This window comes from Ranitomeya imitator, chromosome 3 (assembly GCF_032444005.1).
Source record: "Ranitomeya imitator isolate aRanImi1 chromosome 3, aRanImi1.pri, whole genome shotgun sequence".
Classification (NCBI taxonomy): domain Eukaryota; kingdom Metazoa; phylum Chordata; class Amphibia; order Anura; family Dendrobatidae; genus Ranitomeya; species Ranitomeya imitator.
Genome location: NC_091284.1, coordinates 448,345,998 through 448,365,938, shown reverse-complemented (window position 1 = coordinate 448,365,938; position 19,941 = coordinate 448,345,998). Strand labels below are relative to the sequence as shown.

The window sequence follows — 19,941 nt, the reverse complement described above, 5'->3', positions numbered from 1 at the left end:
GCCCAAAGGAGGACCTTTCATTGGAGGTCGGGGATCACACACTTAGGTCGGTAGCAACTCCCATTGGTCCTTTAAGAAGGTCCTGAAGTTGCTGCAACTATAAAAGGTTCACATGGCCGCACGGCCATGCGCTAGTATCATTTATGTTTGAGCTTGTCTCCAGTGAATACTCTGCCACTCAGGCTACATGTGGAGTGTGTCTGTCTAGCCATGGGAATTATGTTAGAAAACACGGCACTCAATAGATATGAGTAATGGTGGTGCTCAAGTAGGGTGTCCACCCCATATAATATAGATGAATAAACTTGGCACTCAGAGTGAGAGAAAAGCTTCTAAATTTATTGATGCATCCAGACAAACCAAAACTGCTAAACGTTCTCGGTCCACACCGGACCTTCGTCAGAGCGTTTCTTTGACAATGACAGGATAAAGAAGCAGACAGGTGGCACAGAGGAGCATCAGGGAAGGGAGAAGCTGCGGTGGGTATAATATATGCTGGAGGAGCGGGACCCGCTAATAAAGAGAACGGTGCCAAGGCTAGGAGCAGAGCCTAGAGGGAGATGCAGCGCTGTGGGTCCGGAACATCGGGAGCAATGTGCCCAGCAGCAGAGAGCGACGCTCGTTTTGGTTTGTCTGGATGCATCAATAAATTTAGAAGCTTTTCTCTCACTCTGAGTGCCAAGTTTATTCATCTATAGCCATGGAAATTATTCAGGCAGGCAGCTAGTGTCAGTGGGGGCAATTAGTCGCTTGGCTTGGCTCTGGTTCCTTCTTGTGTGCGGTTAGCACAGAAGTGTTCCATGCAAGCACAACCCTAGTTAGGGTATTGTCCCACTAATATTACACGACTCTGTGAAGCAACAGGGTTCATCCTTGTACTGACTGAGTGATGGAACTCGCGTCTAATTTGGCATTGTGCCGCCATATAGGGCCGCCATTTCACTAGCAGCAGGCCTCTCTCCTGCACGGTGGACCCCGGGCTGCGAACACACCAATATCAACTTCACATTTACTTGGTGCATTCCGCCAGCCGTAACAGTATGTACAGATGATCAGAAACTGCTGTGGGTTTCAATTGCTGCTGGCAGTGACAGCATAGTGGATGTGATTTCTAGAAATCCAATGCTCACAATGCATCCATATTCACCTGCGGACCACCTGCGAAGACTGGCATGCGGCACTTCTTTCAAGACCGCAGTGCGCCTATTTCTCTTGCAGAGACGTAGTCTCCACAGCAGAAATTACATCAGTAGAATGTATTGAATGTGGTAAATCTGTATGGTTCAGTGAACACATACAGATTTACCTGCGTTCAATAGGAGGCAGCACTTTGGACGCATCGAACATACTGCCGTCCAGAGGGCTGCTAGTTCCGGATTGTGGGCACGCGGCCAGTCATAAATGTTTGTGCATAGATCACATGTGAAAAACTTTACAACTTTTTGACTTATAAATAACCCTAACATAATAAATTAACATACATCCCTAAAAAATTATTATTTATGATTTATGTATAAATCTTATTAACAACTTAGAAATGTAGCATTAGATACTTACCTTTAAACTAGAGATGAATTAATAGTTTTGTTGTGTATCGAATTTGTGTTGAATTTTAGGAAATATTCTGAATGAGGTGAATTCGAATAGTTTGCTATTATAAATGTCTATGAAGCACCTGGGGTTCAAGGTGCTCACCACACATCTAGATAAATTAATTGAAGGGTCTAGTGTCCAAAATGGTGTAACTTGTGGTTTTTTTTTCACTGTTTTAGGCACATCAGGGGCTCGTCAAATGCAACATGGCATCCTCTCTCGATTCCAGCAATTTTTGTGTTCAAAAAGTCAAACGGTGCTCCTTCCCTTCCAAGCCCTGCCGTGTGTCCAAACAATAGTTTTCCCCCACATATGGGATATAGGTGTACTTGAGAGAAATTGAGAAATAAATTGAGGTTCAATGTCTCCTCTTACGCTTAAAAAAATTGGGGCTAAAATTTATTTTTTGTGTGAAAAAAAAGTAAAATGTTCATTTTTTCGTTCCACATTGCATTAATTCCTGTGAAACACCTTAAGGGTTAAAACATTTCTTGAATGTGGTTTTGAGGACTTTGTGAGGTGCAGTTTTTAGAATGGTGTCACTTTTTGGTATTTTCAGTCATATAGAGCCTCGTTAGTCACTTCAAATGTGATGTGGTCACTAAAAAATGGTGTTGTAAATTAACTATTTTGTGCGACATAACTCTCCGATTTAAGTGCATAAGAATTATAAGTTTGAAAATTGAGATAATGAAAACATTTTCACCAAATTTATGATATTTTCACAAAGAAGTGCAAGTCATATCATGTAAATTTTCTGACTGTCATGCAGTGCAATATGTCACGAAAAAAGCAATCACTGGGTCCTATTGAAGCTTTCCAGAGTTATTAACTTATAAAAGTGACACTGTTCAGATTTTAAAAATTGTTCAGTCCTTAAGTGGTTAAAGTTTTCCTATACAGGCCTAGTAGAATTTAGAGTGTCATTCATGTCTCTTTAGGGCAGTCAGGGGCATTTTAGTACCTCAAATCAATTTGCTGCAAATCACATTTTAAAAAAAATGGTGAAGCTGGTGAATTTGCATTTCAAAAACTGTGCTCTTCTATTCTTTAAACCGTTTGTATTTTCCTGAAATGTAAAATATAAGTGAAGTTGGAAATATTGACTTCATTGCCCTCTGTTCTGTATGCCACTGATGCAATTTGTTTAGTTGGAGTTATTCTTTATAACAAATCTCAATAATTGTAGGAATATATTTTCATAAAAGTTACATCCTGCAAGCTACAGTTCTCTCCATTTACAAAACCTGTGAATTTTATTCTTGTAGAGCTATAACCTTGACACTCCAAAATTTTTAGGAACATCATTTTCAAAAGACACTTAAATATTGGATCATAGAAAGCCCACACTGAAAGCGTTCTTCTAGTACATTTAATAACATTTCACAGTGTGTAAGAACTCAATAAAATGAAATATCATAAAACCTTTTTCCATAATTCTCTTTCACGTTTTGTAATGTCAAAGTTTATTCGTAAGTACAGTACTTTGAAAAAGTATTCATACCCTGTGAACTTTTCCACAATTTTTCGCTTTATACCGACACACTTAAATGTGCTTTTTTATTATTGTGATTTCATTGGATATACAATCAAAAAGTAGCAAGTATTTGTGAAGTGCAAACGATATAGTGTTTTAAATATTTTTAAAAATATATCTGAAAATTGTGACATGCATTAGTATTTAGCCAACTTGAGTCAATATTTTGTAAGACAGCCTTCCCTTTTTTTACTGCTGCAAGTCTTTTGGGGTATGTCTCTGTCAGCTTTGCACATCTAGAGGCTGAAATTTTTGTTCAATCTTCTTTGCAAAATAGCTCTCAGTGAGATTGGATGGAGATTGTCTGTGAACAACAATTTTCAATTCTTGTCACAGATTCTCAGTGGGATTTAGGACTGGACTTTGACTGGGCCATTCAAATACATGACTATGCTTTGATCTAAACCATTCCATTGTAGCTCTGGCGGTATGTTTAGGGTCGTTGTCCTGCTTGAACATGCCATGTATTTAGCTTCATTCATCAACTCTGACCAGTTTCCCTGTCTATGCTGAAGAAAGGCATCCCCACAGCATGATATTGCCACCACCATCATGATTGATGTTGGGGATTGTTTTTCAGTGTAATGTGCAGTGTTAGTTTTCCACCACACAGTGTTTTACATTGAGAACAAAAAATTCTACTTTGGTTTCATCTGACCAGAGCTCCTTCTTTGACATGCTAGATATGTAACCCTACAGTCATGGCCAAAAGTTTTGAGAATGGCACCAAAATTATATTTTCACATGATCTGCTGCACTATGGTTTTTATTAGTGTTTGTCTGATGTTTATATCACATACAGAAATATAATTGCAATCATATTATGAGTACCAATAGGTTATATTGACAGTTAGAATGAGTTAATGCAACAAGTCAATATTTGCAGTGTTGACCCTTCTTCTTCAAGACCTCTGCAATTCTCCCTGGCATGCTCTCAATCAACTTCTGGACCAAATCCTGACTGATAGCAGTCCATTCTTGCATAATCAATGCTTGCATTTTGCCAGAATTTGTTGGTTTTTGTTTGTCCACCCGTCTCTTGATGATTGACCACAAGTTCTCAATGGGATTAAGATCTGGGGAGTTTCCAGGCCATGGACCCAAAATCTCTATGTATTGTTCCATGAGCCATTTAGTTATCACCTTTGCTTTATGGCAAGGTGCTCCATCATGCTGGAAATGGCATTGTTGGGCGCCAAACTGCTCTTGGACAGTTGGGAGAAGTTGCTCTTGGAGGACATTCTGGTACCATTCTTTATTCATGGCTGTGTTTTTAGGCAAGACTGTGAGTGAGCTGATTCCCTTGGCTGACAAGCAACCCCACACATGAATGGTTTCAGGATGCTTTACAGTTGGCATGAGACAAGACTGGTGGTAGCGCTCACCTCTTCTTCTCCGAATAAGCTGTTTTCCAGATGTCCCAAACAATCGAAAAGGGGATTCATCAGAGAAAATGACTTTGCCCCAGTCCTCAGCAGTCCACTCCCTGTACCTTTTGCAGAATATCAGTCGGTCCCTGATGTTTTTTCTGGAGAGAAGTGGCTTCTTTGCTGCCCTCCTTGAAACCAGGCCTTGCTCAAAGAATCTCCGCCTCACAGTGCGTGCAGAAGCACTCACACCAGCCTGCTGCCATTCCTGAGCAAGCTTTGCACTGCTGATAGTCCGATCCCGCAGCTGAAGCAGTTTTAAGATACGGTCCTGGCGCTTGCTGGTCTTTCTTGGGCGCCCTGGAGCCTTTTTGACAACAATGGAAGCTCTCTCCTTGAAGTTCTTGATGATGCGATAGATTGTTGACTGAGGTGCAATCTTTGAAGCTGCGATACTCTTCCCTGTTAGGCCATTTTTGTGCAGTGCAATGATGGCTGCACGTGTTTCTTTAGAGATAACCATGGTTAACTGAAGAGAAACAATGATACCAAGCACCAGCCTCCTTTTAAAGTGTCCAGTGATGTCATTCTTACTTAATCATGACTGATTGTTCGCCAACCCTGTTCTCATCAACACCCACACCTGTGTTAATGGATCAATCACTAAAACAATGTTAGCTGCTCCTTTTAAGGCAGGACTGCAATGATGTTGAAATGTGTTTTGGGGGTTAAAGTTCATTTTCTGGGCAAATATTGACTTTGCAAGTCCAGTAATTGCTGTTAAGCTGATCACTCTGACATTCAGGAGTATATGCAAATTGCCATTGGAAAAAATGAAGCAGTAGACTTTGGAAAAATTAATATTTGTCTCATTCTCATAATTTTTGGCCATGACTGTACATAGTTTTTTGCAAACTGCAAACAGGACTTCTTATGGCTTGCTTTAAAAAAGGCTTTTTGCTTGCCACTCTTCTATAAAGGTCAGATTTGAGGAGTATATGACTTAGGTTGGAGTTGGAGTGTATAACATTCAATGCGAGATCATCGGATGCGATATGCTAGTGATGCTCTGCTCCAGCTGAGTGTCAGGGCACTGTGCTCTGCTCCTCTCGCATGAGAGAATCACAGCACAGGTGTGGAAGAGACAGAGAAAGTATTTTCTCCATCTTCTCCAGTGCATTGGACTGCACTGGGTGACATCCAAGTGCAATCTGATGTTTCACATGCACCTATAAACTTGTATGGGTGCATGTGAGCTGAGTCTCGCTGCCAATCACAGCATGCAGTGATAATTTTTTCATGCGGAATCGGTATAAGAAAATAATCGCAGATCTGCACTGTCCAATGGTACAACATTGGTTCGAGTGCTGTCCAATAAAACATTGGATAGCAAGGCCTAATATTTGTCCTGTGGACAGATTCTCCCACCTAAGCTGTAGATCTCTGCAGCTCCTCCAGAGTGACCATGGGCCTCTTGGCTGCTTCTCTAATTAGTGCTGTTCATTCTTCCTTGCATGGTGTGTCAGTCTAGGTGGACAGCCATTTATTGGTAGATTTGTAGTAGTGCTATACTCCTTCCATTTTTGGATGATGCATTAAACAGTTCTCCGTGAGATTATCAGAGCATGGGTCTTTTTTAAAAATGCACCTTACGCTTTTTGAGCCTCGCTGACTCTTAAATGTAGATATAGCTACATAAAATACATTAAAAAAATCAAGTTTCAACGATATGGGCATCCATGCTATTAAAAACTGCAGCAGAGAAACAGTAGTTCCCAACTTATTATGAAATGGAACCTGTCACCTACCCCAGGCGTTTTTAACTAAAAGAGCCACTTTGTGCAGCACTAATGCTGCATTCTGTCAAGGTGGCTCTTTTAGTTGGGATCCCTTCCAAAGCTGAAATATTCATTTTTGTAATTTGCCCCTTGTACTTGTAGTCTGTCCAGGGGGCACGTATTTTCCCCCGGACACAAACACCTCCCACGCTTCCCTCAGCCCCTCCGTGCGCCTGGTGCCGCCTCCTCCACAGTCATTAACGTCCCTGGTGCCTGAGCTGTAAGTTCCCATCATGTAATGGGAGTCGAAGGGCAGCACAAACTGCGCATGCCTGAAAAAAAAACTTACAGCGCAGGTGCTGGGGATGTTAATGACTGCAGAGGAGGTGGCGCCCGACGCACGGAGGGGTTGAGGCATGGCTGGGAGGCGTTTGTGCCTGGGGAAAAAGACATGCCTGATGGACCGACTACAGGTATGAGGGGCAAATTATAAAAATGAATAGTTCAGCGTTGGAAGGGACTCCAACCCCACCTTGACAGAATGCAGCATTAGTGCTGCACAAGGTGGCTTTTTTAGTTAAAAATGCCTGGGGGGTGACAAGTTTCCTTTAAAGGGAACCTGTCACCCCCAAAATGGAAGGTTAGCTAAGCCCACCGGCATCAGGGGCTTATCTATAGCATTCTGGAATGCTGTAGATAAGCCCCCGATGTATCCTAAAAGATGAGAAAATGGGTATTATACCTACCGATAATTCGGTTTCCAGGAGTCCATCCTGACAGCACACTGGAGGACGTCCTCCTCCTCCTTGCAGGGACAGGAAACACAACACGAGAGGTTAAAAGGTCCCACTCCACCCCCTTTCCCTCAGTGATTTGACAAGTAACACACCAAGGATAGATATACTTTGCAAAAATTTTATTTACCAACATATACAGCATATGAAAATAGAAACCATTGGGGGGGAAATAACAGTGCTGTCAGGATGGACTCCTGGAAACCGAATTATCGGTAGGTATAATACCCATTTTCCAGGACGTCCCCCTGACAGCACACTGGAGAATACCAAAGAAACCTCCTCTAGGGTGGGACAACTGCCTGGAGAACTTTTCTCCCAAAAGACGTTTGATGGGCTGCTAACACATCCAATTTATAATGCCTGCAGAAAGTATCTACTCTGGCCCATGTAGCTGCTTTACAAATCTGACCTAGGGATGCCCCTGCCCGTTCGGCCCAAGAAGCCGAAACCGCTCTAGTAGAATGAGCTTTAATCCCTACTGGACAATCTACCCCTTCTGATAAGTAGGCTTTTGAGATTATAGACGTGATCCATCTCGCTATTGAAGTTTTGGAAGCTTTTTTACCTCTATTTTTACCCCCGAACAAAATGAACAGATTAGAATCCTTTCTCCAAGAACTAGTGGCTTCTAGATAGTCTAAGACCGCCTGTCTGACATCTAGGGAGTGTAACGCCTGTTCTTTCTCATTGGAAGGCTTGTCACAAAAAGAGGGTAAGATTATCTCCTGATCTCGATTTTTTGCAGACGCTATCTTGGGAATAAAGGTTGGATCTAATTTTAGTATTATATGGTCTTCTCGGACCTGAAGGTAAGGGTCTTTAACTGAAAGAGCCTGAATCTCGCCTATGCGTTTAGCTGTTGTAATTGCTACTAAAAAGGCCGTATTCCAGGTACGTAGAGAAATAGGCATGCTTTCTCTAAGAGTATAGGGATCTTTACATAGAGCCCTGAGAACTAAATTTAAATCCCAAGAAGGAACTAGTTGTCTCAAGGTGGGACGTAATCTCTGGGTGGCCTTCACAAATCTAATTATCCACGGGTGGGAGGCCAATGGATAATCCAAGAAGGTACTAAGAGCCGAAATCTGAACCGTAAGAGTACTTGGACTAAGCCCCATGTCAAAACCAGATTGTAGAAAATTCAAAACTCTAGGAACATCCAAGGCTCCCGACATCCCGACCGACCTGCCACTTTCTGTACAAAATCTCTTCCAAATCTTGTGGTAGATGGCTATAGTCACAGGTTTCCTGCTAGCCTGGATGGTTGAAATTACTTTATCAGACAGACCTTTGGCTTTTAACATGTCCCTCTCAGGATCCATGCCGATAGATGTAATCTCTCCGGGAGTTGATGTAATACCGGCCCCTGATGGATGATATCCTTCCATAACGGGAGTCTGATAGGATCTTCCAACGTCATGGTTCCCAACAGTGGAAACCAACTTCTTCTCGGCCAGTATGGCACAATTGTTATTACTGTTGCTCGATCCTCTTGAATTTTTCTGAGCACAACTGGGATAAGTGCTATTGGAGGAAAAGCATAAGACAGAGGTTCGTTCCACGTCTGACTCAGAGCGTCGACCGCTTCCGGAAAGTCTGAGGGGTTGAGGGAATAAAATCTGGGAACCTTCGAATTTTTTCTTGTGGCGAACAAGTCTATCCCGGGAGTTCCCCAACGATGGCATAGAATTTGAAAGATTCCTTGATTCAGTTCCCACTCTGTTGGAGAAACATTTCTTCTGCTCAGGTAATCGGCTAGAATATTTTGAGATCCCTCTAGATGTACCGCTGTTATTGACAGGATCGTGTTTTCTGACCAGGTAAAAATTCTTCGTGCTAGATCTTGAAGATGCTTGTGTCTGGAACCTCCCTGATGTCTCAAAAAAGATACTGCTGTTACGTTGTCCGATAGTATCTTTACGTGTCTGTTCCTTAAACGAAGACGATTTCTTCTGAGAGCTTCCCAGACTGCATACAATTCTCTGTAGTTTGAAGACATCCGACTGATCTCTTCTGGCCACTCCCCTTGGAAAAAACTTCCTTCCAAGTGAGCTCCCCATCCCCACTGACTTGCGTCCGTGGTGACTACCACACAAGGAGTAGCAATCCAAGGAACACCCACTCTTAGGTTGTGGTCTTGAGTCCACCATAGTAACGACTTTCTTACGCTTATTGATACTCGTATCCTTCTGTCCAGGGATGAGCGACGACGATCCCATACCTTGAGAAATTGTTCCTGTAGTAGCCTTGAGTGTGCCTGAGCCCACCTGACACAAGGGATGCAAGCTGTCATCTTCCCCAAGATCTTCATGGCTGACCTTATTGTAACCGGACCTTTTAGGAATTCTAACATCATCTTCTTTATCGAGATCCGCTTGTCTTCTGGCAAAAAGGATTGTCTGTTTGTAGAGTCCAGGAGTACTCCCAGAAATATTTTTCGGGATTCTGGTTTTAGATGTGACTTTTCCCGGTTTACCACCCATCCTAGGTGTTCCAATACCGATACGACCCGATCTCTGTGTCTTAGTAGTATGTCTTCCGTTCTTGCCACTACGAGAAAATCGTCTAAGTATGGAACTATAGTTATGCCTTGGTTTCTTAGGTACGCCACCACCTCTGCTACCAACTTCGTGAAAATCCTTGGAGCCGATGCTAGACCAAAGGGAAGACATTGAAACTGGAAGTGGCAGGTTAGGTCCGGGAATCTCACCGAGAACCTCAGCAGATCCTGAGATGAGGGATGTATTGGAACCTGATAATATGCACTCTTCAGGTCGAGAGTGCACATCATCGAGTCTTTGTTTATCAGATGAACAGTTGACCTTATGGACTCCATCCTGAATCTCTTGTACTTTACATACAAATTTAGAGGTTTTAAGTTTATTATCGTACGGGATTCTCCTGACACCTTTGGGATTGAAAACAGAGACGAATAGTGACCTGAGCCTATTTCGGAAGAGGGAACCCGAATTATGACCTGGGAGTTTAATAGCTTTTGAAGGTCTGAGTACATAGGAGAATTTGTGGCTACCACCGTTGGAGCAATACATCTCTGTGGTACGTGGGAACTTAGTTCTATTTTGTAACCCTCTGCAATTATAGATAGTACATAACTGTTGTCTGAAATCAGACTCCAAGGTTCTAGAAAAAAACTTAATCTCCCGCCTATCCTTATGGCGTCATTGTCTTCTCGATCTATAACTTGAACCAAAAAGAGAACTTCTTCCCTTCCTGTTCTGAGAAAAGGAACCTCTGAAGGACCCTCTACTAGGTCTCCATTGATCTCTATACTCAGGCTGCCTGCGGGGGGGAGGAGGAGGCGGGAAAGGTCTCTTCCGAAAGGGCAGAAACTTTTTAGGTTTATCCTCAGGGAATCCTTTTTTATTATCTGAAGCAGATTCCAAAATGTCATCCAGAGCCTGGCCAAATATTCTGGAACCCGTAAAAGGGATGGCGCATAACTTATTTTTTGATGCGTTATCCCCCGACCAAGATCTAAGCCAAATGGCCCTACGGGTCGCATTTGACAAAGAACTATTTCTGGCTGCAAATCTAACTGACTCAGCTGAAGTGTCTGCCATGAAAGCCGTGGCTGACTTTATGATAGGCAAGGAGGCAATTATATCTGCCCGCGGAGTCTTGTTAATTAAATGTTCTTCTAATTGTTCCATCCATAGAAACATGGATCTTGCTACTGACGTAGCTGCGATGTTAGTCTTTATCAGAGCTGCTGAGGTTTCCCAAGCTCGACGTAACAGGATATCTGCCTTGCGATCCATAGCATCCTTGAGACTCGAAGAATCCTCAAAGGGGATGGATGTCTTCTTTGTAACCTTAGCTATGGGCACATCTACTTTCGGAATCTCTTCCCAAATCTTGATTTCTTCAGGGTTAAATGGTAGACGGTTTTTAAATTCACGTGACATCACCAATCTTCGCTCCGCATCCTTCCACTCTTGAGCAATCATCAGACGAATGTGTTCGCTCACCGGAAATACAGTCTGTTCCTGATGTGTGAGACCTCCAAACATCTGGTCTTGTCGCGATCTCGGTCGTGGCTCTTCCTTTATCTGCATAGTATCTCTTACAGCTTGAACCAGCTGCTCCGTGTCCTCAACTGGAAAATAGTACTTTCTTCCTTGCTCTTGCTCTTCCCTTGGCAATTCTCCTTCTTCTTGATCAGAATCTCTATTTTCAATTCTTCTTCTGAAGAGCCGTACAGGTCCCTCTGGTCTGGATCACTTCTGAGTCTCTTACGGGCCGGGCCCGGACTGGACGGACCGCCCTGAGACATAGACGCCAAAGAATTCTGGACCTCTTCCCGGATTAGGCTTCTCATTTCTGATAATAACGAAGGTTGTTCTTCTCTGACTATTTTAGAGATACAAGAGCTACAGAGAGCTTTATTGTACGCCTCTGGGAGCTTCATACTACATACGGAGCACCTCTTAGATTTTGAAGATGCCTTTCCAGTCTTCTTTGACAGAGGAAGGGAAGTCTGGGTAGTCTCCTTATCCTAAATATAAGCATAGACACTGCTCAGTGTACTGCAGATGAGTACGTACTTTGTGCTCTGCGCACTTACCCCCGCTTCCTCACTTCTGACCTCCATATCTTCTGTTGAGAGATACACAGAGTAAGTGTGTAATCTCTATCAATCACATAAAGGATATAGCAGCTTCTGCTGCACTCACCCTTTGTCTCCGGCATCCGAAACGGTTCAATATGCTGGCCGGCTCGGACTATCCGCTATACCGTGTCTCGCCGCCACCTCTGTACAATCAAGGATTGCGCCTTCTCCTCTTTCCCATAGAGGAATGCAGGACGCCCCATTGCAGTACCTTCGGTCTTACATACATGCTTCCGCGTTCCACCTGGTGGAACGCATGCCGAATGCGTACCTCCCCCCGGATGTGATGTCACCTTACCGGAAGTACTGCCTGCGTCCTACTCCCGCGTTCCACCTCGTGGAACGCAACCGTCACCGGACCTCTCTGACATGCGGCGCCTCTTGCTGGTCTGGCGCCCAAGCCGAGAGCCTCCCACCGGGAGGAAGCGGCTCTTACCCAGGAGCTCGTCCGCTCAACTGGTCTCTGGACAGAGGGACTCCCCACCGGGAAGTTTCTGCCTTGGGCCATCCTCGCGGGGAAAAGATATTGGCACAGCCGCACGATCCCCCGGGCCCTCCGGACTTGGTAAGCTTCACGCTGCGCTGCGCTGCTCTGCTCTCGTGTGTCCCTCCATGCAGGGACAGGAAAAACACTGAGGGAAAGGGGGTGGAGTGGGACCTTTTAACCTCTCGTGTTGTGTTTCCTGTCCCTGCAAGGAGGAGGAGGACGTCCTCCAGTGTGCTGTCAGGGGGACGTCCTGGAAAAAGAGGTTAAATTATACTCACCCACAGGAGGTCCCTGTCCGGTTCTGGTCCGATGGGCATCACAGTCCGGTCCGGGTCTCCTATCTTCATCAGATGACGTCCTCTTCTGGTCTTCACGCCGCGGCTTCGGCGCAGGCGTACTTTGTCTGCCCTGTTGAGGGCAGAGCAAAGTACTGCAGTGCGCAGGCGCCGGGCCTCTCTGACCTTTCCCGGCGCCTGCGCCTTACAGTACTTTGCTCTGCCTTCAACAGGGCAAACAAAGTATGCCTGCGTCGGAGCCACAGCGTGAAGACCAGAAGAGGACGTCATCTGATGAAGATAGGAGGCCCCGGACCAGACAGCTATGCCCATCAGACTAGAACCGGACCGGAACCGCCCCATGGTGAGTATAATCTAACCTCTTTTTCTCATCTTTTAGGATACATCGGGGGCTTATCTACAGCATTCCAGAATGCTGTAGATAAGCCCCTGGTGCCGGTGGGCTTAGCTCACCTTCCATTTTAGGGGTGACAGGTTCCCTTTAATCATGCAGGTCCCAGACTGGTCGCAAGTTGTCTGTGGCCTGCAGAAAGCAAGAGGTAGGTACCACACAGTGGCAGCGCAATAACATAGTAGCATAGCACTGGCCCACAGACTGCTGTGTTGCCCTAGAATGCATCACTGCTCAAAGGAGAGGAGTGACCTTAGCATACTATCATAGGTTCTAATAGATACTTGTAGGATCAGTGAAAAAAACAAATACCACTTGTACTGGAAATGTGAAGGAGATGTAAGAGGCAGATATCAGTCATATAAGGTCAAGATCCCATGATGAATTTTTGGCAGGTTTCTGACGCTGATTATTTTCACTATACAAAAAATAATTTGCCTTAAAGGGAACCTGTCACCTGAATTTGGCGGGACCGGTTTTCGGTCATATGGGCAAAGTTTTCGGGTGTTTGATTCACACTTTCCTTACCCGCTGGCTGCATGCTGGCCGCAATATTGGATTGAAGTTCATTCTCTGTCCTCTGTAGTACACGCCTGCGCAAGGCAATCCCGAAAACTTCTCCCATATGACCGAAAACCGGTCCCGTCAAATTCAGGTGACAGGTTCCCTTTAAGCTCCAGCTAAGTGAAAGGGATTTATAGAAATCTCATGCTAACTGTGCTTTTTTATACTATATTAACTTACCTACAATGCATTTTGTGAAATTCGCAACATATCAGTTTCTCTTGCAGGTAAGTTATGTATTATGTGCGGATTTTCCCCATAGACTTGCATTAGATGCAGAAAATCTACATGTAAAGTGTAATGACCAGGCCGAACGTTCCCTGCTATCCACCCCCACATGGTGTCCGCAGCCAAAGGAATTATGACACACACTGGTCTCGAGGATAAGAGTTGCTTTTACTTCAGCATGAACGGGAATTATAACTTGGAACAAATAAGGAACAGTCTCTCATGGATAGTCCACGGCAATTACAGTTCACACTTAGATGCTGAGATGTGATTGGGATCTGGAGCTTTAAGAGCACTCGACAGTGTCTTTTGGTAGCTTACAGAAGGAAGTAGACGCAGCAATTAGAGGTTACAGATCTGTCCTCGGGGCTAACTCCACAGTGTGTCACGGCACGTGCACAAGTACTTATAGGTGAATGGAAAAACTGTTGTGAATCCTGTCAGAAAGATTTTAGAATGATGTCACTAATTGGTGAATGTAAAAACTGTGGTGGATCCAGTCAGAAAGACTTTAGAATGATGTAACTCAGGGGTGTCAAACTGCATTCCTCGAGGGCTGCAAACAGGTCATGTTTTCAGGATTTCCTTGTACTGCACAGGTGATAATTTAATCACCTACACAAATAATGAGTTGGTGATTAAATTATCACCTGTGCAGTACAAGGAAATCCTGAAACATGACCTGTTTGCAGCCCTCGAGGAATGCAGTTTGACACCCCTGATGTAACTTATAGGTGAATGTAAAAACTGTTGTGAATCCAGTCAGAAAGATTTTAGAATTAAGTCACTAATAGGTGAATGTAAGATTGCCTTGTGCAGGCATGTACTACGGAGGACAGAGAATGAACTTCAATCCAATATTGCAGCCAGCATGCAGCCAGCGGGTAAGGAAAGGGTGAATCAAACACCCGAAAACCCCGCCTCTATGGCTGAAGATTGCTCCCTCCAAATTCAGGTGACAGAGTCCCTTTAAAGGGAAGGACATACTCTGGACTGGGTCACAACATAGTACACATATGCTTTTTTTAGTGCATTTCCACTACATAAACACACTAAAAAGGCATATAAACCACACATAACTGTATCAATAACATTTTGTCCAAGGCAAACACCAGGAAGAATCAAAAGCAAAGTAGCTTTATTTAAAATATGATTTATGAAAAGAGACAAACCCGCAGCATTAAGAAATGTGATAGAATTACAATGAAAAAAATCAAATTTAGTTAATACAGTAGGTGCATGAAAACTCCAAAACTGAACCAATACTCATTGTGGGACTGTGGCCTACCACAGCTAGGACCTGCCATGTAGCAGCCTGTCGACACCCCCCGAAGGTCGCAAAGGAGGTTGAGTGTAGATACGTTTGTTATTTTCACATTGGTAAAACATATGGAGGTTATAAAACTAACAATGACAATGAAAAAGATACAATTTACATTTACAATTTTTTTCTTTTTATTTAAAAAAAAATGGATGCAAAACTGAAGCAAAGCAGATGCCACAGGGAAGAAAAACAGCAGATTAATCCCAAATCCCATCAATTCCAGAGAAATGAACTATCTAATATGCGGACCCCTATCTGGTGCTATAATATCTCTTACCCTTCCTCTGTTGCAGGTGTCAAGTAGCTGTGATTATGTGTTTGTGAGTGGAAAGGAGACGAGGGGATCAATGAACGCACAAGCCGTTTTTACCTACGAACATCTCAGTGCCCCATTAGAAATGACCGTATGGGTACCCAAACTCCCTTTATCCATTGAACTTTCTGACTCAAAACTAAGCCAAATAAAAGGCTGGAGAATTCCAATACTACCGGAGCGCAGGTAAGCATGTACATTATATATGAACATTGCGGTACTGGCCGAACAGCGAGAGAAAATAACTTTATTCCTAAATGACTTTTTATTGAATTGCATTTGTAGAGCTCAATCGATGTACAGGGACTTTAGCAATAGTGAAATTACAAAATATGAAATATGGACAGTAGACAAAAAGCAACAGCTCCTACAAATATGATAGCATCCAATGTCAGGGCAATAGATGTTTTAATTAAAAAAAAACATACATTGGATTTGTCTTTCCTGTCAACATCCCGAAGCCAATGAACGATATAGCTAGTCATCAACCTCAATGCTTTACCCAGTAGAATATACGGCAAGCCTATGTGTGAGATGGGCATGATTCTTATCAATTCAGGACCCTCATTTATTTATCCAATTTTGATTTTCGTTATGGAGGACCTGGCACATCTCTGCATGTTTGTAAGGGAACTGGGCAATGCCTAATTTACCATGTGATGCTCCTGTGCAAGAATTAAACATTTGCTGCCAGGTTTTCCAGTAATTATCAGATGATTGGCAGGGACTCGGTAAAACACCATTTAAAGGGAGCTCGTCATGCTGAAAATGGCATCTATTCTGATACAAGGATGTTATAGTGCAGGATGAGCCGATCATAATTGATATACTGTACATTATTGTGGGAAAAATGTCTCAGTAAAACTTGTATATTATTAATTGAAATCTCTGGTGCTTGCGTGTTTGAGTCCAGTGGGCGGTCCTATTCAGTGATGGAGTCTGTATCACTGTGAATGCAGAGATAACGGTCAATCAGCTAGTAGGACCGCCCACTCGACTCATATGCTTACAAACACCAGAGATTTCAATTAATAAAATACAAGCTATACTGAATCTTTTTCAAGAAATCTATATATCACTCTGCTTAGTAAATTATTTTCTATAGCTTGCAGCCCACAGATTAGATTATATGTACAGCATGACAGGCTCCCTTTAAGCAATGTATGATCAGAAAATGTGTCCACAGTAAACAATCCCTTTAATTACAATAGCCATATCTGGTATTTAACATATGTGCTTGATGTTATAATTTCCATAAAAAAAGGTTTGTAAACTTGACTAACAAACTGTTTTCTTTGTTCCATCATGTTCAGTGTGGTGAATTCACTTTTAATATCTGTGTTCAGAGCATCAGGAATAAAAATCATTGTTTCATCCCTCCCTTAAACTTTTAATTGTAATGTTAACTCATTCTGATGTCTATGTACTGTCATAGAGACTGTGGAAAAAAATAATATGAAACCTGTCATAGAGAAAAATGAAAAAATCCAAAAGACATATCCAAGGGGACATATCACCCTCACATTGAACATAGAGGAGTTATTGAGGCTGAGAGACACTAATAGTTTGGTAAAAGAGAAAATTAATTATAGCTAGGAAGCGAGAGAGACAGCTAACATGTCTATCTTTATTGAAGTAGGGGCCCCATGTCGTAAACAGGTAATTACAGTAGGGGGATTTGTTGGTAAAAAGACATCAAGACTGAGATTTGTTTATGCAGAGGTGGGGAAGTAAGCTTCCAAACCAAAGAGCTTCCTCTGATTAAGGAACTGATCAAAGAATCTTCTTAGACTTTTGCAACCAGTAATCAGTGATGAATATTGGGGATTTGCATCAGTCCGATATTTAGAGGAGATGTATTTTCAGCATCATAGTGAAGGGACGAATATAATGCTTCAACTCACTGTAAGGCCATTCTAACCACTCCAACTTAATAACGGCCAGATGGATGGTGTTCACAAGTCCATGTTTCATCTCTATAGACAGTGATAAGAAACATGATATGAATATCTATGGACTGAGACCTCCAGGGGCGAAGATATCCTGCAAGTTTGGGATCTCATGCAATTCTAAAGAACCTAGCACATCCCAAAACCAGCCCCCATGTGATCTCATCAAAAGGGGGTATGTGGGTATAGCATTGAGCTAATAAAAATGAAAGTTTGGGTCAATGTACATTCTGGAAGACATAAGTTCGCTGTGAGAGTGGTCCATTTTTCCAGTCAAAGTGCTTTTCTCCGCTTTGCACTGAGCCATGTCCGTGATATCAGATTTAGTAATTTTCTTTGTTATTCCTTTTTATTTTATGCAATTGTATCTATCGTAATGTTTTGTTCCCATTTTGTATAATCTTTGTTTATTTTTTATAAACACTGCCTACCTTTCTGGATTAAATTTATATTAATAGCTCTGTTCCTTTTGTTCTGTAAACTGCACCCCTGAAGCCATACGCTATCTCTAAGGGGGTGTTCAATCGACCTGTAAAAATAATTGGTGGTGGCAGTTAGTAGTGGTTACTTTTTTGTTATTATAGAGCTGGTAGTGACTGTACCAGGGTATATATATTCCATAAGTTTGAATCTGAGGTGCATATACCATATGATCACTGTAAGTTCCCCCAATAAATGGTTGTGTCCATCTCTCGTCAGTCAATTTTATAAGTCCTGATGATTGGAGGCAGCAGAGTTGCATTCCCATGACAAAATGGTGACAGCGGGAGGGATCTGCGTGATCTCCCCGATGTCATCTGTGACAATGTGGTAACAGCGGGGAGATCAGTGTGACCCTCCCCCCAGCTGTTATTCTTGACAACTAGTGGCAAGGTGGGATATGTGTTACCCCCCTTCCCGACTGTTATCCTTGCCAAAACCCTATTGAAAAAAAATATTTTTTAGCCAAATAAACACTGATTTAGGAAAAATATGCCCCAAATGTGTCTATATTAATTAAGCTGTTTAAGGAGCAAATTCCATCATGGCTTGTATTGTGCTGTAAATGAGGCTAAAAGAACCCAGTGAAGGTAATAATAACCCTTGGCTGACTAAAATTATTCAGAGTTTTAGTTTGACCAGCTTTGAAAAAATACTATTTCTTCAATATTCTATCAGGAGATGTTCATGCTGTATGTGTTTATACTGTACATTTCCAGTCATGTAATATGTATTTGGATTCCTAAATGGGCTTTTCGAGGAGGAGGCAAAAAAATAAAGAAAATATCATTAATACATTTTTAATAGTGATGAGCGAATATACTCGTTACTCGAGATTTCCTGAGCACGCTCGGGTGTCCTCCGAGTATTTTTTAGTGCTCGGAGATTTAATTTTCTTCGCCGCAGCTGAATGATTTACATCTGTTAGCCAGCATAAGTACATGTGGGGGTTGCCTGGTTGCTAGACAAAATGAATTGGATTTGTTAAAAATGATATACCGTAAGTGGAGAGAATGAAACATTAGAAAAAAGGAGTAGAAAATGCCACACAAAAGCTAACTCATTTTCTGCTATGGAAACAGCCAATGGCTTAAAATCCCTATGAACCGCGTTCACTATACCCATCTATTGCGCTGTTGAGAAATGAACAGAGAGTAGTCACAAATATGGTCATAACAGAGATGGTTGGGGCCACACAGAATTACATTATGAGCATGGCCGGTTTTAGACAAAGTAGGGCCCTGGGCAAAAGTTTAAAGTGGGGCACCAAATACTAACATACAGGTGCTTCTCACAAATTTAGAATATCATCAAAAAGTTAATTTATTTAAGCTCTTCAATACAAAAAATGAAACCTATATATTATATTGAGTCATTACAAACAGAGTGATCTATTTCAAGTGTTTATTTATGTTAATGTTGATGATTATGGCTTACAGCCAATGAAAACCTAAAAGTCATGATCTCAGTAAATTAGAATAATTAACAACACCAGCTTGAAAATGTTAAAATCCGAAATGATAGCCTACTCAAATGTATGTTCAGTAAATGCACTCAATACTTGGTCGTTGTTCCTTTTGCATCAATTACTACATCAATGTGGCGTTGCATGGAGGCGATCAGACTGTGGCACTGCTGAGGTGTTATGGAAGCCCAGGTTGCTTTGATAGCAGCCTTCAGCTCATCTGCATTGTTGGGTCTGGTGCCTCATCTTCCTCTTGACAATACCCCATAGATTCTTTGTAGGGTTAAGGTCAGTCGGGTCTGCTGCCAATGAAGCACAGTGATAATGTTGTTTTTAGACAAGGTATTGGTACTTTTGGCAGTGTGGGCATGTGCCAAGTCCTGCTGGAGAATAAAATTTCCATATCCAAAAAGCTTGTCGGCAGAGGGAAGCATGAAGTGCTCTAAAATTCCTGGTAGACGGCTGAGCTGACTTTGGTCTTGATGAAACACAGTGGACCTACACCAGTAGATGACACAGCTTCCCAAATCATCACTGATTGTGGAAACTTCACACTAGACCTCAAGCAGCTTGGATTGTGTGCCTCTCCTCTCTTCCTCCAGACTCTGGGACCTAGATTTCCAAATGAAATGCAAAATTGACTTTCATCTGAAAACAACACCTTGCACCACTGAGCAACAGCCCAGTTCTTTTTCTCCTTGGCCCAGGTAAGATGCTTCTGGCGTTGTCTATTGGTCATGAG

At 42.6% G+C, this 19,941-nt stretch overlaps 1 protein-coding gene across 1 annotated transcript in view; it reads left to right on the top strand.

Moving 5' to 3' along the window:
* Nucleotides 1–19,941, top strand: part of TMEM132E (transmembrane protein 132E) — a 751,655-nt gene that overhangs the window by 626,897 nt on the left and 104,817 nt on the right. Inside the window, exon 7 of the mRNA XM_069757391.1 lies at nucleotides 15,286–15,491. Within this exon, the coding sequence (XP_069613492.1) occupies nucleotides 15,286–15,491 (206 nt within the window). The remainder of the gene's footprint in view (nucleotides 1–15,285; nucleotides 15,492–19,941) is intronic.